Source organism: Pelophylax lessonae, assembly GCF_965119305.1.
Source record: "Pelophylax lessonae genome assembly, chromosome: 2".
NCBI classification, from domain to species: Eukaryota; Metazoa; Chordata; class Amphibia; order Anura; family Ranidae; genus Pelophylax; species Pelophylax lessonae.
This window is the reverse complement of record NC_138769.1, coordinates 10,119,327-10,147,228: the sequence shown is the minus strand read 5'-3', so window position 1 is coordinate 10,147,228 and position 27,902 is coordinate 10,119,327. Positions and strand designations below refer to the sequence as shown.

The 27,902-nt window shown below is 46.3% G+C and overlaps 1 protein-coding gene across 1 annotated transcript; it reads left to right on the top strand.

Moving 5' to 3' along the window:
• Positions 1-27,788, top strand: LOC309547218 (uncharacterized protein). The gene is made up of 5 exons (XM_082247024.1): positions 1-29; positions 5,878-5,944; positions 20,398-20,790; positions 23,748-23,999; positions 27,586-27,788. The coding sequence occupies exons 2-5, from the start codon at positions 5,893-5,895 to the stop codon at positions 27,714-27,716; spliced, it is 828 nt and encodes a 275-aa protein (XP_082103150.1). The 5' UTR covers positions 1-29; positions 5,878-5,892; the 3' UTR covers positions 27,717-27,788.
• Positions 27,789-27,902: the final 114 nt, after the last annotated feature.

Sequence of the window (27,902 nt, the reverse complement as noted above, 5' to 3'; positions counted from 1 at the left end):
GAGAGAAGACATTGGGTCTACAGGCAAAGGTAAAATGTCCTTTATTTGTCTATTTCTATTAACCACTTTACCACCGGAGGATTTTGCTGTCTTACGTCCAGGCCACTTTTTGCAATTCGGCACTGTGCGAATTTAATTGACAATCACGCGGTCGTGCGACACCGTACCCAAATGAAATTTACGTCCTTTTTTTCCCACAAACAGGGCTTTCTTTTGGTTGTATTTGATCACCTGAGCGATTTTTACTTTTTGCGCTAAAATAAAAAAAAAAAGAGCGTAAATTTTCAAAAAATAACAATATTTTTCACATTTTTTTTATATGAAATTCCCCCCCAAAAAAATGTAAAAATCAAAATGTTTTTATCATTTTATGCCAATTTGTTTTCTGCTACATATTTTTGGTAAAAAAAAATTGCAATAAGCGTATTTTGATTGGTTTGCGCAAAAGTTATTGCGTTTACTAACAAAGGGAAAGATTTTTGTCATTTTTGGTGTTTTTTTTTTTTTTAACGAGTAATGGCGGCGATGTGCGATTTTTTTTGCGGGACTGCGACATTGCGGCGGACAGATCGGACCCTTGACTGACATTTTTGACACTTTTGGGGGTACCGGTGACATTACTACAGTAATAAGTGCTATACATATGCACTGTTACTGTAAAAATGACACTGGCAGGGAAGGGGTTAATTTTTATTGGTGATCAAGGGGTTAATGTATGCCTGGTGCTTACTGACGTGTGTGGGGGGAGGTGACTGAGTGACACAGGGACAGATCGCAGGTTCAGCTATGACCCTGTCTGTCACTTAGGAGATCCGCTCGCTTTGTTTACACAAGCGGGCGGATCTCCACACTCGATTCCCCGACGATCGGGGAAGAGCAGCGGTGATCACCGCCGCTCCTCCCCTGGCCTGACTCCTGCTGTAAATCAATACGAACGAGCCTCCGGCGGCGCGCGCGCGCCGCCGAGAGAGGGGAATGTCTGGTGACGTAAGTCTACGTCGCCAGACGATAACGAACCACTTTGCCGCAGTACAGTCAAAGTGACTGGTCGGCAAGTGGTTAAATTGTCTGAGTTCCTGGTAAGCATTCTTATCTGTGTCTCAGCATACCATAACTTCTCTCTGGATAGAATAGGCTGCCACGCATATAGAATAGTGCAGGTACTTTTCTAACCAGCACTTCTGGCGTAGCCTGAGGTTGGACAAAACACAAGTACTGTTTATAGCCAACAACTAAATTCACAAATAAAATGCATATAAGGGAGCTGTTTATCTACCATTTCTGTCCATCCAGTCCTGTGATTTACACAGCTCTGCCACACAGCAAAGTTCTGTCTGTCAGGTCATGGGACTTTTTTTCCCTGCTGTAGTTCAGTAATATAGGTCCTTCCTTCATGCTGTGATTGGATAGAGAAAGGAAATGCAGCAGACTGACATGCTCATCCCTCTGTCCAGGGGCGTAACTACAGGGGTTGCAGGGGTTGCAATTGCAACCGGGCCCCATGCTCCAGGGGGCCTGTGCAGCTCCCCTGTACACCTGGATAGGAGGGTCGGGGGGAGCAGAATGTAAAGAAATCACTGTCTTCCTTTTTCCTCTTGTAGCTGCAGGAGGAAAATGGAGGAGATTGGTTCCTCTGTATGCTGCCCCTGCCACGCCTCCTATCCAGTTCACTTGTGTTCTGCTGTCTTTGGGCCCCTGTGTGCTCCCCTCGTCCCCCCACCTCCACTGTGCTCCCTCCCCTCTCCTACCGGTTGCTGCAGGGGATGTGCCACAATAGAGAACAAAGAAGGGGTCGGTAAATATGTAATTTACCAGCTCCTTCCTTTTCTGAATGGACAGAGTCATAGTCGGTCACATTGTAAAAAAATTAAATAAAATTATAAAAAATAATACAATTAAAATACCAAAAAATAAAAACTACTGACACCAGTGGGTGAACTTCCAGGATCACAAAGGTCAAACTTGCGACCGGGCCCTGGCATTCCACCACCGTGGGGAGGCCCCAAGATGGCAGGAAGGGGGCCCACTGCAGAACTTGTGAAAGGGCCCCGCAATGAGAATAAAGGGCCCCAGGATCAGTGGGAAGAGCCCCAGGCTTGAAAGGAAGGGCCCCGGCCAGGGGTCCGGGGGGCCCTTATTGGTTTCTTGCACCGGGGCCTTGAAGGTTCTAGTTATGCCTCTGCCTCTGTCAATCTGCTCTCTCCTCCTATCGGCATGTTCCTTGTTATCAAATGAGCACAGCAGCTCACTTTATTGGCTCCTTGTGTTGCTTCTTCCTCTCCCAGTCTGAGCTTTGGTATACAGGGTCTGCAAAAGGCTGATACCAGCAGGGGTGTAGGCCCCAGGCAGGAGGGACACTACCAGGACTTCAGAAAAGCAGTGGCATTCCTGCAGGGGGTGCAGACCGCACCTGGGTAACACCCGCCAGAGAGGTGACATCAGGAGCGACCGCGGAAGGACAGATAGGTGACAGGGGAGCAAAGTGGAAGCAGGAGACAGCAGTGGCTGCAGCCTCTGATCCTGGAAGTAGGTCAATTGGCAGAGCAGTCCAGAGTCCCGGGCTGTGATCCTGCCTTAGTAGCCTCGCTACACTCAGCTGGTCAAAAAGGAGCCGGCAGGCTGTGGGAAGGTGAAAGTCCAGTGTAGTTTTTTTCTGGGGGGGGGGGGATGGGAGAGTCTCCTGGTGTAGCATGGGGGGACCCCCCTCTCTTTCTCTCAACCCCCACCATCTTTCCCATCCCCCTCTCTCTTTCCCCCCACCTCTTTCCCCCCTCTCTCTCCCCCCCCCTTCTTCCATTTCTCTCCTTTTCAATCTCCCCCATCTCTCTCTCCATCCTATTCCTATTTCTTCTCCTAGCGGGGGTGGAGGGAGCACTGTGGCAGGCTAACAGGGGTGGTTGGGGGGAGCACTGTGGCAGGCTGGAGGGGGGATGGGAGTCCACCAGAGACCCTGCATAGCCACCAGAGACCTCACACAGCCACCACAGACCCTGCATAGCCACCAGATACCCAGTACAGCCCCCAGAGATGCCACATAGCCACCAGAGACCCCGCATAGGACTCAGCGGCCACACGTAACCACCAGAGACCCTGAACAGCAATTTGCAGAGGAGGCTCTTTAATTAGGCAAATTAGGCGGTTGCCTAATGCCTCGCGCTCACAGGGGCCTCGCAGCCGCCTAAATAGCCCAGTTAAAGAGCAGCCACTCAGCCTGGCAGCAAGGATGCCCAACCACCAGCACAGTGGAGTCCTGGCTGGTCTGTAAGTTGTTTGATTGAGGGCTGCGATCAGGACCAATTTACCGGGGGATGGGAGCTCACTGACAGCTTCCTTCTGCCCCTCCTCCTCTCGCCCTCTGCTCCTGTGCTTGCCCCACCCACACTTCCCGGCAATGTTCTGCCCCAGAGAAGGGGATGTGTGGGCAGGAAGTTTGAAGCCCAGCAGCCAGAGGAAGAAAGATCGAGCCTGATCCATTCATCCCATCCATCCAGTTTATCCCTTGTTTCTCCTGCCTCCCAGTGAGTACTCTGATGTGAGGGGTGCCCTTCCTTCCTTCCTTCCTCCATCTCTCTCCATTCCTTTCTTTCTGTAGCACCCTCCTAGGTAGGTGCTAGGAAAAAGCATCCATTGCTCCTTCTGCTTATCAGGGGAGCCTGACCTATTAGGTTGCCTGTTACACGTCTCCAGGTGTGATTCGCTGGGTCTGAGGGAGTGTCCCCACTGTATCCAATGAGGGAGCTTGTTGGACAGTGGAGGAAACCCAGACAGTGACACATTGGCATTTGTGGGAGTCCCATTGGGAGGGCATTCTTGCAATGCATCCTGCGATTGCTCATAAAAGCTGGGGGGACATGTGACAGGGCATCTTTGATGGGGAGCAGAGTCCCAGGAGGAGGTGGACGGCTGTCTCTCCTCCTGCTGTGTATGAAGGTGGTCTTGGGCAGTCAGCTTAGTGAACCAGGTGTGGAGCTGAGCTGCAGACGATCCAGTGTAGCTGACGGTGGAGTTGCTGGCAGAGTCTCTCCGGAAAAACAGTGTCCGTGAGTACTAAGGGAGTTGCCAAAGGGTCGGCCCAGGAAGGGGGACCACTCCAATAAAGTCAGGGGATCAAGGAGCCAGCTCACACAGAGAGAATTATAGTAAATGGGGTGCTGTGTAGAACCCTGAAGAATAGAGATAAAGGGCCCTGAAGAGAGATTCACAGAGTAATACAAGTCCAGTAAAATTCTTCTTCACTGCTAGTGACAAGGTGAAGCAGCGGCCTTGCTGCACTCAGTTATATCTAAACGTCCCAGCAAATTGTGCATAGTTTATTCAAGTTGGAGTATCCCACTCATCCCTTCTCCTATCCAAGTTCTCAAATAAAACTACAAAAAAACAAAACCCCCAGACTGTTCCTTGACTGAGCCAAGGACTTTGAAAATGCTAAACTGTAATTTTGTTGCTATGGGTAACCCATGGGGAATCCATAACCAGCAGCTCCCAAGGAAGTAGTGCTACATTTCTTTCTTTCTTTCTTTCTTTCTTCCTTTCTCCCTCCATCCCTCTTTCTTCTTCCTTCCTTTCTTTCTTTCTTTCTTTCTTTCTTTCTTTCTTTCTTTCTTTCTTTCTTTCTTTCTTTCTTTCTTTCTTTCTTTCTTTCTTTCTTTCTTTCTTTCTTTCTCCCTCCATCTTTCTTTCTTTCTTTCTTTCTTTCTTTCTTTCTTTCTTTCTTTCTTTCTTTCTTTCTTTCTTTCTTTCTTTCTTTCTTTCTTTCTTTCTTTCTCTCTTTCTTTCTCTCTTTCTTTCTCTCTTTCTTTCTCTCTTTCTTTCTTTCTTTCTTTCTTTCTTTCTTTCTTTCTTTCTTTCTTTCTTTCTTTCTTTCTTTCTTTCTTTCTTTCTTTCTTTCTTCCTTTCTTCCTTTCTCCCTCCATCCCTCTTTCTTCTTCCTTTCTCCCTCCCTCCATCCCTCTTTCTTTCTTTCTTTCTTTCTTTCTTTCTTTCTTTCTTTCTTTCTTTCTTTCTTTCTTTCTTTCTTTCTTTCTTTCTTTCTTTCTTTCTTTCTTTCTTTCTTTCTTTCTCCCTCCATCTTTCTTTCTTTCTTTCTTTCTTTCTTTCTTTCTTTTTCTCTCCCCCTCCCTGCCAGCCAATATACAATATTGGCAATATATTGCAATATATACAATACTGACAATATTCCCCATCCCCCTCCAGTCCCCTTGACACCCATCTATTTGCCTCCCCCCCCCTCTTTTGTTTAACCCTATACAAACCAGGATTCCCCAGTTTCACTCCTGTTCTCCTCTACCCATCCCTCATCTCCTACCCACTCCCCCCTTTTTACCCCCTCCTCCTTTTCCACTAACCCATGGTTCCCAGTCCCATCCCCATTTTTTCAGGGGGTAAGGAAGAACCCCAAGGCGACTTGTTACTGCTGCTGCTTGTGTGGGTGGGATGTGTACTGCCCCAATCCCTCCTCTCCTATTCATTCCATTTGATTGGCACAGTACACATCCCACCCACACAAGCAGCAGTAATAAGACGCTCCGCCCCGGTGGGGCCTCATGCCTACATTTTGCCTAAGGCCTCACAAAGCCTAGAGCTGCCTCTGGTCACTTGACAAGGAAAGGGTGGGACAAATATAGATGGGGGGCAACCATTTTTAGTCTTGCCTATAGATCATTATCCGTAATGGAGTGTGGATATCTTAACAACCCAGTCCCCCAGGTGACCTGTCTTTACATATCCCTTTCACTTTATGTATGGCCATACAAGCTCAACATCAAAAGTTTCCCCTTCTGCAGGGATGGAACTTACAGACATTCCCTTTGCTACATGAACAGTCTTTGCTTATTTAGTCAATCAACCCAGTCATCTTCTCTTTCATTTCTCCCACAGGCCTGACTTTCAACAATGTGCCCCCTCTATATGCATCTTCTGTGGACTCTTCTCCTCCTGGTCAGAGGTATGTAAGAACATTTCTATAAAAGAGTGGACTCACATAATCTTTTTCGGATGAAATTAATTATATTCAATGATGATCTTTTATCTTAAAGACTTTAACAACAACTGGCAGATTTTATATTGGGGCTGACAGCTGATATGGGGTTCCAGCTGTGAGTAGAGGGGATGGGGCTCCAGATAGGGTTAAAGATGGTAATGACAGTAATTTTTATGGTAAGATTTCAAGGGATCTGCTAAAACCTTCTGCACCTGAAGAGGGGAGTAGTTCTCTGGGAAGCTTGTCTCAATACAGGGGATGATGGGAAATCCATGCATTGTATGCCTGCAGTAGACTGATGAAAATATCTCATGTGATGGGGACCCAGGGCCGGTGCTTCCACGAGGCAAACTAGGCAGCCGCCTAGGGCACATTGCCACCTAGGGGCGCAGCCATGAGTCAGCACTCACTCTCCGTCATGAATGATCCTTGTGAGCTGAGGAAAGGGGCAGCAGTGGGGTAGGAAGAAGGGACAGAGGAAGATGCCAGGTGTCTGGGGCAGTGGCAGAACTACCAGGCCCTGGCTTTCCACCATTGTTGGGGGAGCCCCAAGGGGCAGGAAAGGAGCCCACCGGAGTGCTAGCTGCATAATGATCCTCTTTGTCTGGAGCTGAGCGGCCTAATCCCTGGGCGGGAAGTGACTCTCTAATCTGAGCTGGTGGGCAGCCGTCATTTCCCAGGGTCGGTATTAAGCAGGGAGTGGAGGAGAGCTGAACCTGAGCCGGAGCTCGGCACTGGAGGGCGGCACCTTTACTGGAGCAGAAGCGACGAGGCAACGGAATGGTCTGAGGATGTTGGTGATGAAGGCGGTGCGGAGCTCTATGACTGCTGCTTCTCCCTCCACCAGGAGCCGGTTGGAGCTGTGGTGAGCACTGTGGTCCAGGAGAGGAGCATCCTGGGAGAAGGAATCAGCAGGATCATGGTGAAGGAGGGCAGAGTGCAGGCCACTCTATTCATACTGCCCAGTAAGTGTCCCCAGAACAGGAAATGTGACATGGAGTATCCATGGTGTGAAAGAGAATTGCGGTCACCAGGTATGCCATGGGGAATCGGAGTCACCAGGTGTGACATGGGGGAGAGTGTAGCAGGTGTAACAGGGGTTTGGGGTCACCAGGTGTGCCATGAGGATTTTGGATCCCTGGGTGTGCCATTGGGGATTGAGGTCCCCAGGTGTGACATGGAGGAACATCAGGGTCCCCAGGTGCGACATGGAGGAACATCAGGGTCCCCAGGTGTGACATGGAAAAACATCAGGGTCTCCAGCTATGACATGGAGGAACATCAGGGACCCCTGATGTGACATAGAGGAACATTGGGATCACTGGGTATGACAGCATTACATGGAGGAACCATCAGATCAGGGTCACTGGATATGACATAGAGCAGTTTTTAACCCCTTCCCTTTTTATTTATATTTTTTGGGAGGGGCGCAAGTAGCTGATCTTGCCTAGGGCGTAAAACAGTCTAGCACCGGCCCTGTGGGGACCCTCAGTGCCACCACCATACACTGAGCAATCAGTGTGAAGAACTTCAGGGAGGATCCTCAGCCATGAGCATGAAACCTCTGCCAGAGGTACAATCTCTACTTCTGTATACATTATTGATCACTTCTGTATACATTATTGATCAATGTGCACCTATATTTGTTCCCAGGTCCCTGAACCTTTTCATAGGATCCATTCCTCACTAATACCCTTTACCGCAAGGCACTCAAAGGCCGAAACGCTCAGATTTTTTTCTTAGGTGACCGCAACTAACTGGTCACTGGAACTTATTAACATGGTATCTTCTTCTGTCGCGGCCAACTGACCTCAACTACACAGAAATAGACACCCTTTCTCCTGCCTGGAGGATAACTGGAGAACCTTTGTTGCTCTACTACAATAAAGGGAAAAATGAAAATCTAATATAGGCACCTGACAGCAGATGGAGATTCTTATAACTATCTCCTCTGTGTAGAGCAGGGGTCTCCAAACATGCTAAACAAAGGGCCAGTTTAGTGTCCTTCAGGCTATTAAGGGGGCCGGACTGTGGCCAGTGTGAGTTGAAAATGCCCTAGCGTCAATTGGAGTAAACAATGCTCCATCATTGTTATTAGTGGGAGGAATATTGCTCCATTGTTGGTATCAGGGGAAGGAAAACTGCCCCGTCATTGGTGTCAGTTGGAGGAATAGTGCTCCATTGTTGGTATCAGGGGAAGGAATAGTTCTCCATCTTTGGTGTCCGAGGGAAGAATAGTGCCCCATTGCTTGGATCAATGGTGGAAATAGTGCCATATTGTTGGCATTAGTGACGGTAATTATGCCCCATGGTTGGTGTCAGGCAGAGGAATAGTGCCCCAAGGGCCGGATAGAGACAAGCAAAGGGCAACATCTTGACCCTGGGCTGCAATTTGGAGACCTCTGGTGTAGAGCATAGGTATGAGCAAATCAGTAACAACAAACAAACACAGGGGCGCACCGGCCTAGTGCATTATCATTTGGATGGTTTATTTAAAAATAAAGATTAAAAATACTCACAAACGAGTTCTTGTTAAAAGCATATCACATAAGGAACGCAGTCCTCAGTACAGGGATCTGAGGGTGGATTGTCCCTTGAATTCTTGAAGGCTAACGCGTTTCAAGGCTTAGCCTCTTCCTCAGAGCCTTGAGGGGAGGGGCTCTGAGGAAGAGGCTAAGCCTCGAAATGCCTTAGCCTTCAAGAATTCAAGGGACAATCCACCCTCGGATCCCTGTACTGAGGACTGCGTTCCTTATGTGATATGCTTTTAACAAGAACTCGTTTGTGAGTATTTTGAATCTATATTTTTAAATAAACCATCCAAATGATAATGCACTAGGCCGGTGCGCCCCTGTGTTTGTTTGTTGTTACAGTGTTTCCAGACTTCCCTGGTCGTGTAAGAGGCAGCAAGGCCGTAGCATTCTCCCTGGGTTGTCGTGTCCACAGCTCCTGAAAATAGTTGAAAGACCCTAATAAGGTGGACTAAAGTCTACACCACTCTGAGCGCAGGCAACGGGTGCTTTGCACCAAAAAACTTTATGTACTGTATGAGCAAATCTGCCTGGTTCTTCTTTCGTGAGCAGTTTTTTTTTTTTTTTAAATCTTGCTTGAAGCTCGAAGTTTGCAAACTTTGTAACAAAACCATTTGAAGGCTATGGGATTGGGATTAAGGGGGAATGGGGTGTGGGGGGGGGGGGGCTTGTTATTTATTTCTGACCAATTGTAGGGTAGTATTGTCAAACAAAGGGCATCATTGGTGGCACGGACACTTTTGATGTGGGCATGTACCAATGCCAAAATTAGAAAATAATTAACCTACACAGAGCTGACAGCCCTTCCTAACTGCTCCACCACATGACAATATGGTTGCTGTGAGCCCACTCTTTTATAAATGGGGCTGGATTATACATCCTATCCAATGATTGACCTAGTAGAGTGCATTCAGCAAACCTTCACCAGGAACTTCTCTGCGGTTATTGGATTGCAGAAACATGTCAGTGATAATCTAGAACAGTTATTTTACTGTAAGACCATCTCTGGACAAAATGATTCCCTCTCTTATCCCCCCCCCATCCACCATGTTTCCACCAATTTATATTTTTGTAAGTTTGTAGGTGCAATTGTTTTATTACTAATAAAGTAAATTAAGATATTACACTATGGCGGATTGTTATCTTTTTCATGGCGAGTCACACCTATAGCCATTGGAATTGGAAGTAAAGTTTTGATATGGACTGGGATCTCAAGCTTGTCTCCTAATCCAGAGGCCTTGGTGGTGTCTATCATAAGCGCTGAAGACCATTATGGTCAAATTTTCTGGTAAGGAGCCATCTATTTTCGGTGACGGATTCACAAGTGGTGGTGTTGGTCTCTCTCTTTCACTGAAGAACTACACGATTGCATATTAGCTTCTATTTCACTACTATTCATACCCGATTATATGGACTTTTTATGAAGAATATGGATATTTTATTTATTATTCATGTCTAATAATTATTATTATCTTTTGAAAAAATTATATGATAAAATATAATGGCTGCGCTCAACCTATTAACCACTTTACCACCGGAGGATTTTGCTGTCTTACGTCTGGGCCACTTTTTGCGATTCGGCGCTGTGCGACTTTAACTGACAATTGCGCGGTCGTGCGATGCCATACCCAAACGAAATTTATGTCCTTTTTTTCCCCACAAACAGAGCTTTCTTTTGGTGGTATTTGATCACCTGTGCGATTTTTACTTTTTGCGCTATAAACAAAAAAAGAGTGTAAATTTTGAAAAAACAACAATATTTTTCACATTTTTTTATATGAAATTCCCCCAAAAAAATGTAAAAATCAAAATTTTTTTAAATGTTTGGCCAATTTGTTTTCTGATACCTATTTTTGGTAAAAAAATTCACAATAAGCATATTTTGATTGGTTTGCACAAAAGTTATTGCGTTTACTAACAAAGGGAAAGATTTCTGTAATTTTTGGTGTTTTTTTTTTTCAACGCGTAATGGCGGCGATCTGGGTTTTTTTTTTGCGGGACTGCGACATTGCGGCAGACAGATCGGACCCTTGACTGACATTTTTGACACTTTTGGGGGTACCAGTGACATTACTGCAGTAATCAGTGCTATAAATATGCACTGTTACTGTAAAAATGACACTGGCAGGGAAGGGGTTAATTTTATTGGAGAGGGAGGGGTTAATGTATGCCTGGTGCTTACTAACATGTGTGGGGGGGGAGGTGACTGAGTGACACAAGGACAGATCGCAGGTTCAGCTATGCTGAATCCTGCAATCTGACCCTGCCTGTCACTTAGGAGATCCGCCCACTTGTGTTTACACAAGCGGGCGGATCTCCACACTAGATCCCCGATGATCGGGGAGGAGCGGCGGTGATCGCCGCTGCTCCTCCCCTGGCCCGACTCCCGCTGTGACTGAATACAGCGGGAGCGAGCCTCCGGCGGTGCGCGCACGCCGCCGAGAGAGGGGAGTGTCTGACGACGTAGTACTACGTCGTCAGACGATAACGAGCCACTCTGCTGCAGTAATATTACTGCAGGCAGGCGTAAAGTGGTTAATTAAATTGTGTGATATAAGTGAATATAATAACGAGTAGTATAAACTAGCAAACCCAAATATTAGGCGTCAAATGTTATGAATTGATTAACTAGCATTAAATAGATTATGTGATATAAATAAATGTAGTGACAAATATTATTAAATGAATTAGCAAAAACCCAAGTGATTGGTGTCAATTGCTAAAAATAAGTGCAATAGCTCTCATAAATAAATATGCACATACATATATTAATAAACAAATAAATTAAATATTAATACAATAAAGTGCAAGGTGACTAATAAATGAATAAGCAAACAAAAAGTCCCAACAATAGAGGTTAATGAACCACTGAAAACAGTCCAAATAACACAATCCAAATATATATGGAATGACTGAGGGATCCTATAATAGTGCTTCTTCTGATAACAACACCTCCACCAAATAGCAGGACCACCCGGTGTGTCAAACTGCTTACCAGAAATGGTAGACCCCTAAATTATAGGGGGTCAGTATAAGCCTTTATCATAGATATATGACAGGGTTGATAGTCAATTCTCACTGTATTCATCCAACCGACTCTATATCATCATCCGCCTTGGAGTTTTATCCAGGATTAGTGTTGAGCGAACACGGACTGTATTATTCGTGTTCGTACCGAATAATTGGATTTTTTGTACCCGAACACGGACACGGACACTTTACTGTATGTTCGGGTAAAAATCCGTGTTCGGTCGTTTTATTTCCGGGTTTTGCATGCTTTGGCGCTCTTTTCATGGCGGGCTTTCAACAGCCAATCAACAATCGTTTAACTGGTGTGCCTTAAGCCATCCCAGCCATGCCTGCAAATGTCTCAGTAGCTGTGATTGGCCGTCTGAAGCATGTGACCAAGTCTTTATAAGTTCCAGGCAGCCGCAGCGTCTTCATTCTGCTGCTTAGATCAGGGACAGAGCACACATCAACGTGCTGGCTGCTGATTAGGGAAAGACAGGCAGGAAAAAACCATTTGTGTCCGGATAGAATTGAGGGACAGGTCGGAGTGTTTAGGCAGGGCGAGTTGTAGGCATTTTAGGGATAGAGTCTGCTGAATTATAGGGTCAGTGTCTTCTACAAACTACAATCGATATTGCTGTGTGGGGGGTGGGGTCTGCACTCAATCCTGATCTACGATCTCTTCTCAATCCTGTTAGGGAGAGGCTGCTGCTGAATTTTAGGGTCAGAGTGTTCTACAAACTACAATCGATATTGCTGTGTGGGGTCTGCACTTAGTCCCGATCTACGATCTCTTCTCAATCCTGTTAGGGAGAGGCTGCTGCTGAATTTTAGGGTCAGAGTGTTCTACAAACTACAATCGATATTGCTGTGTGGGGTCTGCACTTAGTCCCGATCTACGATCTCTTCTCAATCCTGTTAGGGAGAGGCTGCTGCTGCTGAATTTTAGGGAAACTGTGTTCTACAAACTACAATCGATATTGCTGTGTGGTGTGGGATAGGAGATAGGCAGGTGTCAGTGATCCACATCCATTTTTCTGTGTGTGAGCTGCAGTAAACACAATCTTTTTGGACTGCAGTGAACACAATCTTTTTGGGGTGCAGTGAACAAAATCTTTTTGGGGTGCAGTGAACAAAATCCTTTTTGGGGTGCAGTGAACAACATCCTTTTTGGGGTGCAGTGAACACAATCTTTTTGGGGTGCAGTGAACAAAATCCTTTGTGGGGTGCAGTGAACACAATCTTTGTGGGGTGCAGTGAACACAATCTTTTTGGGGTGCAGTGAACAACATTCTTTTTGGGGTGCAGTGAACACAATCTTTGTGGGGTGCAGTGAACACAACCTTTTTGGGGTGGAGTGAACAAAACCCTTTTTGGGGTGCAGTGAACAACATCCTTTTTGGGGTGCAGTGAACAAAATCCTTTTTGGGGTGCAGTGAACACAATCTTTTTGGGGTGCAGTGAACAAAATCCTTTGTGGGGTGCAGTGAACACAATCTTTGTGGGGTGCAGTGAACACAATCTTTTTGGGGTGCAGTGAACAAAATCCTTTTTGGGGTGCAGTGAACAACATCCTTTTTGGGGTGCAGTGAACAAAATCCTTTTTGGGGTGCAGTGAACACAATCTTTTTGGGGTGCAGTGAACAAAATCCTTTGTGGGGTACAGTGAACAGAATCTTTGTGGGGTGCAGTGAACACAATCTTTGTGGGGTGCAGTGAACACAATCTTTTTGGGGTGCAGTGAACAAAATCCTTTTTGGGGTGCAGTGAACAACATCCTTTTTGGGGTGCAGTGAACACAATCTTTTTGGGGTGCAGTGAACAAAAACCTTTGTGGGGGTGCAGTGAACACAATCTTTGTGGGGTACAGTGAACAGAATCTTTGTGGGGTGCAGTGAACACAATCTTTGGGGGGTACAGTGAACACAATATTTTTGGGGTGCAGTGAACAAAATCCTTTGTGGGGTGCAGTGAACACAATCTTTGGGGGGTACAGTGAACACAATCTTTTTGGGGTGCAGTGAACAAAATCCTTTGTGGGGTGCAGTGAACACAATCTTTGTGGGGTGCAGTGAACACAATCTTTTTGGGGTGCAGTGAACAAAATCCTTTTTGGGGTGCAGTGAACAACATCCTTTTTGGGGTGCAGTGAACACAATCTTTTTGGGGTGCAGTGAACAAAATCCTTTGTGGGGTGCAGTGAACACAATCTTTGTGGGGTACAGTGAACACAATCTTTTTGGGGTGCAGTGAACAAAATCCTTTTAGGGTGCAGTGAACACAATCTTTGTGGGGTGCAGTGAACAAAATCCTTTTTGAGGTGCAGTGAACACAATCTTTGTGGGGTGCAGTGAACACAATCTTTGTGGGGTACAGTGAACACAATCTCATACTTCTGAAGATTTGAGGGTGCTGCCTGTTCCATACTCCTCCTCCTACTGCTCAACCATCCTTTTAGGGGTACAAACAATAGTAATTGGGGCCTAGTGTGGTGGTGTACGTGTGAGATACATACACTTTCTTTTTGATCATATTTTCTATTCCGCTATTCAATTAAAACCTTTGGGGATCAATTAAATTGCGCGATAGTCTGTGTCGGTACGTGTGAGATCCACCTTTCCAAGTTTTTGGGGTTCATCTCATACTTCTGAAGATTTGAGGGTGCTGCCTGTTCCATACTCCTCCTCCTACTGCTCAACCATCCTTTTAGGGGTACAAACAATAGTAATTGGGGCCTAGTGTGGTGGTGTACGTGTGAGATACATACACTTTCTTTTTGATCATATTTTCTATTCCGCTATTCAATTAAAACCTTTGGGGATCAATTAAATTGCGTGATAGTCTGTGTCGGTACGTGTGAGATCCACCTTTCCAAGTTTTTGGGGTTCATCTCATACTTCTGAAGATTTGAGGGTGCTGCCTGTTCCATACTCCTCCTCCTACTGCTCAACCATCCTTTTAGGGGTACAAACAATAGTAATTGGGGCCTAGTGTGGTGGTGTACGTGTGAGATACATACACTTTCTTTTTGATCATATTTTCTATTCCGCTATTCAATTAAAACCTTTGGGGATCAATTAAATTGCGTGATAGTCTGTGTCGGTACGTGTGAGATCCACCTTTCCAAGTTTTTGGGGTTCATCTCATACTTCTGAAGATTTGAGGGTGCTGCCTGTTCCATACTCCTCCTCCTACTGCTCAACCATCCTTTTAGGTGTACAAACAATAGTAATTGGGGCCTAGTTTGGTGGTGTACGTGTGAGATACATACACTTTTTTTGATCATATTTCCTATTCCGCTATTCAATAAAAACCTTTGAGGATCAATTGAATTGCGGGATAGTCTGTGTCGGTACGTGTGAGATCCACCTTTCCAAGTTTTTGAGGTTCATCTCATACTTCTGAAGATTTGAGGGTGCTGTCTGTTCCATACTCCTCCTACTCCTCATCCATCCTTTTAGGGGTAGAAACAATAGTAATTGGGGCCTAGTGTGGTTTTGTACGTGCGAGATACATACACTTTTTTGGATCATATTTCCTATTCCGCTATTCAATAAAAACCTTTCTAGGGCAAGATCTTAAATTACAGAAATATGAGGAGACCGTCAAATAAGGGCCGTGGCCTGGGTCGTGGTGCTGCTGGTAGAGCTCCTGTTGCAAGGAGAGGACGTGGTCGATCTGTGCCAGCTACACGCACAAGTGAAACACCTTCCTCAAGTGTGAGTAGGTGACAGAACCTGCATCAGTATTTGGTAGGGCATCATACGCCCCTAGAAGTGATGAGGCCAGAACAAGTGGAGGCGATAGTAGATTGGTTTGCTGCTGACAGTGCCTCCAGTTCCTTCACATTGTCTCCCACCCAGTCTACTGCAGAAAGGTCACAGTTGGCACCTGCAGCCGATGTCCAACCGTCTTTCACCTCACCCCCTTGCAAATCAGGCAAGCAGTCTGAGCCCCAAGCCATACAGCAGTCTCTTCTTCTTTTTGATGACTCTGTCAGCAGGGTTTCCCAGGGCCATCCACCTAGCCCTGCCCCAGAAGTGGAAGAGATTGAGTGCAGCGATGCCCAACCACTTATTTCTCAAGATGAGTACATGCAAGGATCATCGCAGCACGTCTCCGATGATGACGAAACGCAGGTGCCAACTGCTGCGGCGTTCAGCATTGTGGAGACCGACAAGGAGGGCAGGGGTGAAGACTGGGTGGAAGATGATGTGGAGGACGATGAGGTCCTCGACCCCACATGGAATGAACGTCATGCAGGTGACCTGAGTGGTTTGGAGGAAGAGGCGGTGGTCGCACAGAGCCACCAGCACAGCAGAAGAGGGAGCAGGGTGCAGAAGCGGAGCAGCCGTGCCCTAGACACTACGCCCGCTACTGCCCAACGCAGCAAGGGAACGAGCGCACCAAAGTCAGCTCAAAGGAGTTCTCTAGCGTGGAAGTTCTTTAGAAAATGTGCTGATGACAGGACACGAGTGGTTTGCACCCTGTGCAATCAGAGCTTGAAGCGAGGCATAAACCTTCTCAACCTGAGCACAACCTGCATGATCAGGCATCTAAGTGCAAAGCACGAGCTGCAGTGGAGTACACACCTTCAAAACCAAGAAAGGTCTCTGGCTCATCCTGCTTCCTCTTCTGCTGCAGTCTCGGCCGCTCCAGCCACATCTGTAGTGATACCGGCACCTGCCACCCCGCAAACAGACGATCTGTCAGCAACACCACCACCTGGGTCACCAACAACCATCTCCACAATGTCCCGTGGAAGCGTTCAGCTTTCCATCTCCCAAACACTTGAGAGGAAGAGGAAGTACCCCCCTACCCACTCGCGATCCCTGGCCCTGAATGCCAGCATTTCAAAATTATTGGCCTTTGAAATGCTGTCATTCCGTCTGGTGGAGACGCACAGTTTTAAAAACCTTATGTCGGTGGCTGTCCCACAGTACGTCGTGCCCAGCCGCCACTACTTTTCCAGGCAAGCCATCCCTTCCCTGCACAACCAAGTGGGGGAAAAAATCAGGTGTGCACTGCGCAACGCCATCTGTGCCAAGGTCCACCTAACTACCGATACGTGGACCAGTAAGCACGGTCAGGGGCGTTATATCTCCCTAACGGCACACTGGGTAAATGCAGTGGCGGATGGGCCTGAGGCGCATAGCAATTTGGCGCATGTCCTTCCACCACCGAGGATTGCAGGGCGCTTCAGTTTGCCTCCTGTTCCTAACTCCTCCTACTCCGCTTCCTCATCCTCTACCGCCTCCTCATCCGGACAGCGTAACACCTTCACCACCAACTTCAGCACGGCCAGGGGTAAACGACAGCAGGCAGTTTTACAACTTGCCTGTTTGGGGGACAAACCACACACCGCGCAGAAGTTGTGGAGGAGCATGGAACAGCAGACAAATGAGTGGTTGCTGCCAGCGAGCCTCAAGCCCGGCCTGGTGGTGTGCGATAACGGGCGAAATCTCATAGCAGCTCTGGGCCTAGCCGGTTTGACGCACATCCCTTGCCTGGCGCATGTGCTGAATTTGGTGGTGCAGAGGTTCCTTAAAAACTACCCCGATATGTCAGAGCTGCTGCAGAAAGTGCGGGCCGTTTGTGCGCACTTTCGGCGTTCTCACCCTGCTGCTGCTCGCCTGGCAGCGCTGCAGCGTAACTTCGGCCTTCCCGCTCACCGCCTCATATGTGACGTGCCCACAAGGTGGAACTCCACCTTGCACATGCTGGAAAGACTGTTCGAGTAGCAGCATGCCATAGTGGAGTTTCAGCTGCAGCACGCACGCGTGAGTCGCTCTGCGGAACAGCACCACTTCACCACCAATAACTGGGCCTCCATGCGAGACCTGTGTGCCTTTTTGCGCTGTTTTGAGTACTCCACCAACATGGCCAGTGGCAATGACGCCGTTCTCAGCTTAACTATCCCACTTCTATGCCTCCTTGAAAAAACAATTTGGGCGATGATGGAAGAGGATGTGGCACAGGATGAGGAGGAGGAGGAGGATGAAGAGGTAACATTTCCAAGGCTTTCAGGGCAGTCATTCGCAAGGGGCTCCGAGGGTGGGTTCCTGCACACACAAACGCCAGGGACACAATTGTCCAGCAGGGGCACAGTTCTGGAGGATGAAGAGGATGAGGAGGAGGAGGAGCTGGAGGAGGAGATGGAACCATGTTCACAGCAGGGTGGCACCCAGGCCAGCTCATGGCCATCACTGGTGCGTGGCTGGGGGGATACAGAGGACACGGACGATACACCTCCCACAGAGGACAGCCTTTCGTTGCCTCTGGGCAGCCTGGCACACATGAGCGATTACATGCTGCAGTGTCTCCACAACGACCGCCGAGTTGCCCACATTCTAACTTGTGCTGATTACTGGGTGGCCACGCTGCTGGATCCCCATTACAAGGACAATGTACTGTCCTTAATTCACTCACTGGAGCGCGATCGCAAGATGCGCGAGAACAAGCGCACGCTGGTAGACGCCATGCTGCTGGCATTCCCATCTGACAGCGGGGCCGCAGTGGAAGCACAAGGCAGAGGAGGAGGAGGAGGTCGCCAACGCAACCAGGGCACCGCCAGCACCTCAGAAGGCAGGGTTAGCATGGCCGAAATGTGGAAAAGCTTTGTCAGCACGCCACAACAAACAGCAGCACCAGCAGCTCAGATGGAACGTCTTAGCAGGAGGCAGCATTTTACCAACATGGTGGAGCAGTATGTGTGCACACGCCTACATGTAGTGAATGAGGGGTCTGCCCCCTTCAACTTCTGGGTCTCCAAATTGGGCACATGGCCTGAGCTTGCCCTTTACGCCTTGGAGGTGCTGGCGTGCCCTGCAGCCAGTGTATTATCTGAACGGGTATTTAGCACGGCTGGGGGCGTTATAACAGACAAGCGCAGCCGCCTGTCCAGAGACAATGTGGACAAGCTCACGTTCATTAAAATGAACCAGGCATGGATCCCACGGGACTTTTCCGTACCTTGTGCAGAATAGCAATGGATACCGACCTTACCCACCCATTGTTCCATTTTTGCTCTTTCTCACTCTTTTGGGGTGTACCCTCATTTAAAATTTGTGAAAAGAAGCAGTGTTGGCTACCTCGTCCTCCTCCTCAGGGCCAGATTAACGTAGGGGCTATTGGAGCTGCAGCTCCAGGCCCCTACCTTTTATATAGGCCCCGGGTTGGCCATATTCACTGTTACCGCTCTTCTGTCACTTGTAAACACAGAAGTCTGGCTTCTATGCTCACTTCCCCAGGCAGCACCCTCAGAACCTCCCCACACAGCGCGAAGGCCGGACAAGGAGGGACAGTTGCCGATGCATGGATGTGTTTATGGGCTTCAGAGACAGCATCCAATGTTGAATTAGGCATGCATGGCTGCACCCTTCCTCCTCTGGGTGCATGGCAAGGCACGGCCCTTAAGGCCCTTCAAAATCCACAGCACCAAGCCCATGATGCTCTTAATCCGGCCCTGGTCCTCCTCCACCGCCGCTTCCACCTACACCGCCCATAGGTGTGCGCAGCCTATTGCATTAAGGTGTGCACCCCAAAGTTGAAATACACATGCATGTGTTTGCCAGCAGGGAGAGTAATGTATCGGGGCCATGTACCTGTAGGCAAAGAGAAATAGAGCAGAGCAGGTCTGAGGGAGATCTTTCCCATCTCCTCACTGGCAATGCTATGTGCCCTAGGTGATTAGGGTGTGCCCAGGCACACCCGGCACACCCTGTGCGCATGCCTATGTCACCGCCACATCCACCACCACCTCAACCTCCCTCCTACTCCATATGGGCCTCGTCCTTCAGAGATCAAGAAGAACATTGTTTTATTTTTCTGGTTTTTTTTGTTGTTTTAAGTTATTTCCCTATCCACATTTGTTTGCAGAGCACTTGCCATGCTCTTAATTACGTTTTGCTGCCATTTGCAGCACTCTAGCCCTTTCCTTTGGTGTTTTAGAGCCATTTTAGTGCCTTAAAGTTCGGGTCCCCATTGACTTCAATGGGGTTCGGTGTCCGGGAAAAGTTTGGTAAAAGTCCGGGACACGGACCCGGACTTTTTTTTAAAGTTCGGCCGAACCCGTCGAACATGGACATCTAGGTGTCCGCTCAACCCTATCCAGGATACAAAGCTCCCATAAATTATGCAGAGATGACAAGAAAGAACTCCATGGTGAAGTATATCGGTACAACATAAATTTATTATGAGAATAAAACTTACAATGTTGATTCTTGGTTCAGAGGGGATAAAAGACGATGAATGACGAATGCCAGGTGAACGCCGCTTCTGCATTCCAGTTTGCGTTCCACCCGGAGCAACGTGGCAACGTAATGCAATCAGACGTCCCAACGCGTTTCATCAGCGCACAGCTGACGTTTTCAAGGGTCATCTTTCTATTATTATCTTTTGACATTTTAGTTAGCGCAACTCTTTTTGTTATTTGTATTTTTGTAAAAAACCTTTTAACATCTTTTTTTTACTTACTCCACCATCACTTTACTGTGCAACACCTCTTCCAGTATGGAAGACCGGTGATTTGCCACTGCACTCCAAATCCAACCAAAAGTCAAGTTTCTGCCCCTTGTGTCATTACATCATGATGCCACCACTTAAAGCCACTTAAATGCCACTTCTTAAAGCCAATGGCAAGTGTTCGTATCACCAGGGTGTAACATGGACACTTAAAAGATAATCTTACACCAAAGAAAGTGGATTTCAGAACCATCGTGTTGTGTAACCGTGAGGATTTAGGGCATTTTGGTGAGAATTTAGGGCATTTGGGTCAAAATTGTGTTGGTTTGTTAAAGGGGAATGGCATGGGCAAATTTATTTCTTAATACCTTGCCTGGAGATCAGATTAAATCTCTCTACATGTATTCTCTGCAGGTAATTCCCTGAATGTTGGTGACCAGCTAAAGATGTTCACACGGCAGGGATCTGAGGTTGTTCTCCCCAACAGATACCAAGAAAAATCCTCAAACCATCTGAGCTCAGGAACATGCTACCGGATTTTATGGAACTATAGGGGACTTTCTGAAAATTCTGAGGACATGATATTAGTTAGATATGAAAGGTGTAAAATGATGAAATATTTGTATGTCAAGTGTGATGTGACTGAACATGCAAACACCAGACCATTCTTCTGTTGTGATACATCAAAGGAGGGCAGTCTGATCCTGTTCAATGTTTCCAAAGAGAATGAGGGGCATTATATAGCAGACATCCTTGACTCTGCAGATGAGATAGTATTCACAGATTATTACACACTCCATGTACACGGTAAGTATGACAGTGTGACCGCATTATTTATGGCCATAGCCAATGCTGGGACAAGGTAAACTAGAGCCCCGGGCAAACTTGCCTAATTGCACCCCCTACCCCCAAAGATGTATGAGCTTTATGTGTCATTGAAAATCCCTTCCCCTCCCAAAAAAAAATTGAGCACTAATCTGCATGCTCACCCTCAAGCATAAACTCCCCCTCCTCCCAGTACAAATTTGCCCCCTGCTTAATTACCCCTCCCAGCTCAAATTCGCTCTTTCCCTTAATGCCCCCAGCAAAAATCCCCCCCCCAAAAAAGTCCCCCTCCTAGCACAAACCCTCTTCCTTTCAAATTTACCCTACAACCACAAATCCTCCCACCCCCCACTCCAACCCCCCCCCCTCCAACACAAATTCCACTTCCCCAATCCCCCATCGTAGCACAGCCCCCCCACCCCACCCCCCCAGACACAAATTTCCCCTCCTAGCACAAATACCCACCAATCATCCCTAATAGCACCCCCCCCCCCAAAAAAAAAATATACATATTTTCCCTCTACCATATTATCTTTATAGCAAAAATTCCCCAAATCCCCCTCCTAGAACAAATCCTCTTCCCTCCATCCCCCCCTCCCAACACAAATCCCCGTAAATCATCACTCCTGGCACACCTCCCCAAAGTTGCCCTCCTAGAACTATTCTTACCCCTTGCTGCCCCCCAAATTCCATTTCTTAACACATCCGCCCTACCCCCATTTGGTGCCCCCCACCCCACATTATACCACAGCGTCCAGGGCAGTCACACCTCCTGCCCACCCCTTGTCCCGGCCCTGGCCATGGCCATATTTGGACAGTGATGGCACCTGGAATAACCTTACCCCAAATAAAGTGTTGTAAAGTGCAAAATGGTGACTCTTCTTCAATGTTGGGGTAAGAAGACCCCCACCTTTTCACCTCTCCAAAAGAGACCAAATAAGAAAGTGGGAGCACAGAGGACCCACTTATTAAGGGGTCATGTACATTCATTGAGTGATACCCACATGGGGGGGGGGGAGCACGAGTGTTCACCAAGACTGGGGAGGAGTTACTATTTGCACTTTATTTGGACTGTGTTTTTGCACTTTCAGGTGGACCTTGCACAATTTCAAATGCCCTGAATACCTGAATCCATGCACCAGGTTCCGAGTCTTCTTTCTTCAGGACTGTAGAGTGGGAGGGTGCTTATTCTGGTGCCCACATCATTGCTTAGTTATGTGGACACTTTTCAAAGAGTCCATTGGTTGGACCTAACAGGGTCCTGAAGGCTCGAATGGTGGCTTGGTGACATTGCAAGGGGGAGCAACAAGACCGGTTAGAGTTGGGTCCAGACTTCAGCGGTCCTCACTTCTGGAAGAGGCAGTGGATCACATAACAGTGAATTCAGGTCAGGTAAAAGGGCTAAAGGAAGGATTTTTTCGGAATGGGTTAGGTGAGGGTTTTCCTGTTTCAACCAGAGATGGGCTTTAAAACTAACACAGATAAATGTAGTCATCATAGCATTGTTATTGTCCTATAAAGGGGGTCCGGACTGCAGAGGTCCTTACTTCTGGAAGAGGAAGTGGGAGGGTGCTTATTCTGGTGCCCACATCATTGCTTAGTTATGTGGACACTTTTCAAAGGGTCCATTGGTTGGACCTAAAAGGGTCCTGAAGGCTCCAATGGTGGCTTGGTGACATTGCAAGGGGGGAGCAACAAGACCGGTTAGAGGTGGGTCGAGACTGCAGCAGTCCTCACTTCTGGAAGAGGCAGCGAGTCACGTAACAGTGGGTTCAGGTCTGGTAAAAGGGCTAAAGGAAGGATTTTTTTGGGAATGGGTTAGATGAGGGTTTTCCAGTTTCAACCCGAGATGGGCTTTAAAAGTAACACAAATAAATGTAGACATTAGAGCATTGTTATTGTCCTATAAAGTGGGTCCGGACTACAGCAGTCCTTACTTCTGGAAGAGGCAGTGGGTCACATAACAGTGGATTCAGGTCAGGTAAAAGGGCTATAGGAAGGATTTTTTTGGGAATGGGTTAGATGAGAGTTTTCCAGTTTCAACCAGAGATGGGCATTAAAAGTAACAGATAAATGTAGTCATCATAGCATTGTTATTGTCCTAAAAAGTGGGTCTGGACTTCAGCAGTCCTTACTTCTGGAAGAGGCAGTGGGAGGGTCCTTATTCTGGTGCCCACATCATTGCTTAGTTATGTGGACACTTTTCAAAGGGTCCATTGGTTGGACCTAAAAGGGTCCTGAAGGCTCCAATGGTGGCTTGGTGACATTGCAAGGGGGAGCAACAAGACCAGTTAGAGGTGGGTCCAGACAGCAGAGGTCCTTACTTCTGGAAGAGGCAGTGGGTCACGTAACAGTGGATTCAGGTCTGGTAAAAGGGCTAAAGGAAGGATTTTTTCGGAATGGGTTAGATGAGGGTTTTCCAGTTTCAGCCAGAGATGGACTTTAAAACTAACACAGATAAATGTAGTCATCATAGCATTGTTATTGTCCTATAAAGGGGGTCCGGACAGCAGATGTCCTTACTTCTGGAAGAGGAAGTGGGAGGGTCCTTTTTCTGGTGCCCACGTCATTGCTTAGTTATGTGGACACTTTTCAAAGGGTCCATTGGTTGGACCTAAAAGGGTCCTGAAGGCTCCAATGGGGGCTTGGTGACATTGCAAGGGGAAGCAACAAGACCGGTTAGAGGTGGGTCGAGACTGCAGTGGTCCTCACTTCTGGAAGAGGCAGCGGGTCACGTAACGGTGGATTCAGGTCAGGTAAAAGGGCTAAAGGAAGGATTTTTTTGGGAATGAGTTAGATAAGGTTTTCCAGTTTCAACCAGAGATGGGCTTTAAAACTAACACAGATACAGTACCTGTAGTCATCATAGCTTTGGTATTGTCTTATAAAAGTTTTAGACCAAGTCATGTTTTTCTCTCATGTATGTCTCCATCTCCCAGATCCAGTGTCAGTCCCAGTCCTGCATGTCTCGTGTCTCCCGGATGGCATGGCTGAGATCTCCTGCTGGGTGGAGACCGGGACCGACCCTTCTATTTCCCTGATTGTAACTGGAGTATCCAATGGGAGTTATGTTACCTCCTGTAATAACATGACAATCACTGTACCATCAATGGGGTCCTCGGATGTCACCTGTGCGGCAAGGAATCAGGTCAGCCACATGGAGATAAAAAGGATACACGACACCTGCCTTGGTGAGTGAGCTTCTGATTTTATGGGTTTCCAATAAGTTGTGATAATGGAAGGCAATCATACTCTTACACATTCTGCATAGGAGCAGATGTCCTTTGGTGAGAACTGATGCTAATCAGGTGTAGCACTGCCCCCTAGGGAGCTGCTGAGTGTGGATTCCCCTGGGCTACCCATAGCAACAGTCTGTAACACTTATCACTTAAAGACTTGGCTCAGACAATGAACAGTCCAGGGGATTTGTTTTTTTTTTGTATTTTATTATGGAACTTGGATGGTAGAAGGGATGAGTGGGATACTCCAACTTGAACTATGCACAATTTCTGAGGACAACTGACTGTAATGTGTGCGGCAAGACCGCTGCTTCACCTTGCGACTAAAGTGAATTGGAAAATACATTTCTGAGTGGATTTCTATTCAAGGTCATGACTTACTCACTCCCCGTGCAAGCTAGCCCCTTGTCCACTGACTCTTCACTGATGTGGTCACCTTCCTGGGCAGACCCCTGGCAAGCTTCCCGGTACTCACGGACACTGTTTTTCCCTGGGTTGCTCTGCCTTCAGCTCCACTTGTCAGTATCTTGGACCTCCTGGCTCAGAATCACACACTGGATCCACTAGGCCAACTGCCTGTGACTACCTTCTTTGCTGACAGGAGGAGAGACCAACTGTCACCCTCCTCCTGAGACCTGGCTTCCCACGCAAAGACGTCCTGTCACATGTGCCCCTGGCTTTTATAGCCTATCCCAGGATGCACCACTCTTGTGTCTTCCCACTGGGACAGCCACAAAAGCCTGTGTGTCACTGGCTGGGTTTCCTCCACTGTCCAACAGGCTCCCCTATTGGATACAGTGGGGAAACTCCCTCAGACCAAGTGAATCACACATGGACACATGTAAAAGGCAAAACTACTGATCAGGCTCCCCTGATAAGCAGGCAGAGCAAAACAATGCCTAGCACCTATCTAGGAGGGTGCTACACAGGTTTAGGAATCTTTTCACAGATTTATCCCTTTGGAAGCGTGTCAATTTGCGTAGAGTTTTATGGACCACAAAAACCACAAAGCTGTGGGCTTTAACAATAAGAGGTCTTATGTTTTAGGGTGGTATTTTGGGGTTTTATTTCCTTTTGGTTTGGGTTCGTTTCATGTTGGTAGGGTCTTTTTTTTGAGTTTAGGGTGCTCAAAGTGAAGCACTTGCTTGGCACTGTCCATCCGTTCTTGGAGCGATCTTTTGCATCATTTGTATGACGCTGCATAAACATTTTTTGGGGCCGAAAATATCAAACCCGCAGAATTCACCTCAAACCCAAAGGAGGGGAAAACCAGATCCTAATCCTTTATTCCCCAACTGAGCCATAGAGAAAAAAGCTAAAACTTAGCAATGCCTTTTTATTTATATAAAACAAAATAATAATAATTTTGATCATATCCGAGTCTAACGCTGAGAATAAATGTACATCAATGTTTGTTTTCGTGGAGAGGGGTGGGGAAGACAATATTCTTATAAAGGAACAATAATGATAAGTGATAAGTGTAAATTTTGAATGTCGCATTTTTTTTCAGGGTTTTTTTTTTTTGATCATTTGTATGCTCGTATTTGAGCGTTTTTGTACAGCGTTTTTAAAGCATTTTTGAGCTTTGCCATTTTTTTTATTATTCTATAGAGAAAAATGTCATCTGTTTCATCATGTGTTGCTATGTTTTTCAGACTCTTCATCTTCTTTTATTTAATAATAAATTATTATTATTATTTATTTATTACTTTTTTTTACTTTTTTTAAGGGGTTAAGCTTAGGGTTAGGGGTTCATTTATTTAATTTATGTATTATTTATTTACTTAATATTATGTATTTATTTCTTTAGGTTAGGGGTGAGGAATAGGGGCTAGGATTAGGGTTAGGAGTCAATATTAGGAATTAGGATTAGGGTTAGGGGGTTAATATTAGGGCTAGGGTTATGGGTTAATATTAGGATTGGGGTCCATTTTAGGGTTAGGGGTTAGTATTAGGGGGTTAATATTGGGGTTAGGGGTTAATATTAGAATTAGGGGTCAATATTAGGGTTAGGACTCAATATTAGGGTTAGGGGTTAATATCAGGGTTAGGATCAGAGTTAGGGGCTAGGATTCAATATTAGGATTAGGGGTTAATATTAGGGTAAGGGTTAGGATTAGGGTTAGGGATCAATGTTAGGGTTAGGGATTAGTTTTACTTTTAGGGGTTAATATTTAGGATTAGGGGTCAATATTCAGGTTAGGTGTTAATATTAGGGTCAGGTTTAGGAATCAATATTAGGGTTATGGGTTATTATTAGGGTTAGGGGTTAGAATTAGGGTTAATTGTTAGAATTAAGGATTGGGGTTATTGATATGGGTTAGGATTAGAGGTCAATATTAGGGTTAGGGTCAATATTAGGGTTAGGGGTATAAATTAGTATTAGGGGTAAATAATAGGGTTAGGGGTTAGGATTGGGGTTTATATTAGTAGTTAGGGTTAGGGTCAATATTAGGGTCGGGGTCAATATTAGGGTTAGGGGTTTGTATTAGAGGTTAATATTAGGGTTAGGGGTTAAAATTCGGATTAGGGGTCAATTATGAGTTAGGGTTAGGAGTCAATATTAGGGTTAGGGTCAATATTAGGGTTAAGAGTCAATGTTAGGGTTAGGGATTAGTATTATGTTTAGTAGTTAATATTAGGATTAGTGGTCAATATTCAGGTTAGGCGTTAATATTAGGGTCTGGTTTAGGAGTCAATATTAGGGTTTGGGGTTATTATTAGGGTTAGGGGTTATTATTAGGTTTAGGAGTCAATATTAGGGTTAAGGGTTAGGATTAGGGATAGGGGTTAATGATAGGGATTAGAGGTCAGTATTAGGGTTGCGGTCAATATTAGGGTTAGGGGTATAAATTAATATTACGGGTTAATAATAGGTTTAGGGGTTAGGATTAGGGTTTATATTAGGGTTAGGGGTCAATATTAGAGTTTGGAGTTAAAATTAGGGTTTGGGTTTTTTAAATGTATTTATTGTTAATATATTTTTTTAAATGTATTATTTATTTATGTATTTTATTTATTTTTAAGAATTTCTTTTTATATCATGTTTGCATTTGAGCAGAAAAATGCTCAAAATGCACGACAAAACGTGCTAAAAAACACCAAAATCAAACATTTCCATACATTTCTATGGATCAAAAAATGGTTCAAAAACACACCAATCTGCCCGATTCGAGCTACAAAAGAAGCTCCAGAACATTTTTGGCTTCAGGCGACTTGTAGTGGAGATGTGACCCATCTGCATAGAGAATCATGGATCCAGCGTTTTGGAGGAGCTTCAAGCTACAAAACGCTGAGGTGTGAATGGGGCCAAACTGGCAATCCCAGTGCTCTGCAGCTGACCAATGGTGTCAGGGGTCCAATGGATGGACTGTAGAACCCATATCTAGTAGCACCCCTAACCTTAACAACCAGATTGGCTGATGTAAACTGCTTTGCCTTATGCAAATGATTTTTTTATATTTTCCATTTCTGCTCGGTGTAACTGGTTCCAGAAAAATCGTATTATATTTCTTATTTTATCCTCCATTTTCAGCAGGTCCAACCAAAAAGAGGTCAGGTTGGGGTCACCTCCTGTCACATGGGGCTGTCTGCGTCCTCTACACTTCCCTTCTCATCTGTATGGTGACTTTCTGGAGGAAGATGAAGAATGATGAGGGCGAGGTGTGACCAGAGGATGAGGTATCAGATATAGAAGGCCGCAGAGACAATCTACTGAAGTATCAGAACAGCTCAAGATACTGAAAATACCCAACATGAAACCTGTATGAGGTCACACAAGCAAGATTCTAACAACAACATACTCCAAAAAAAAAAAAAAAGAATCTTGTGCTAGTCAATAAACAAATGTGTACA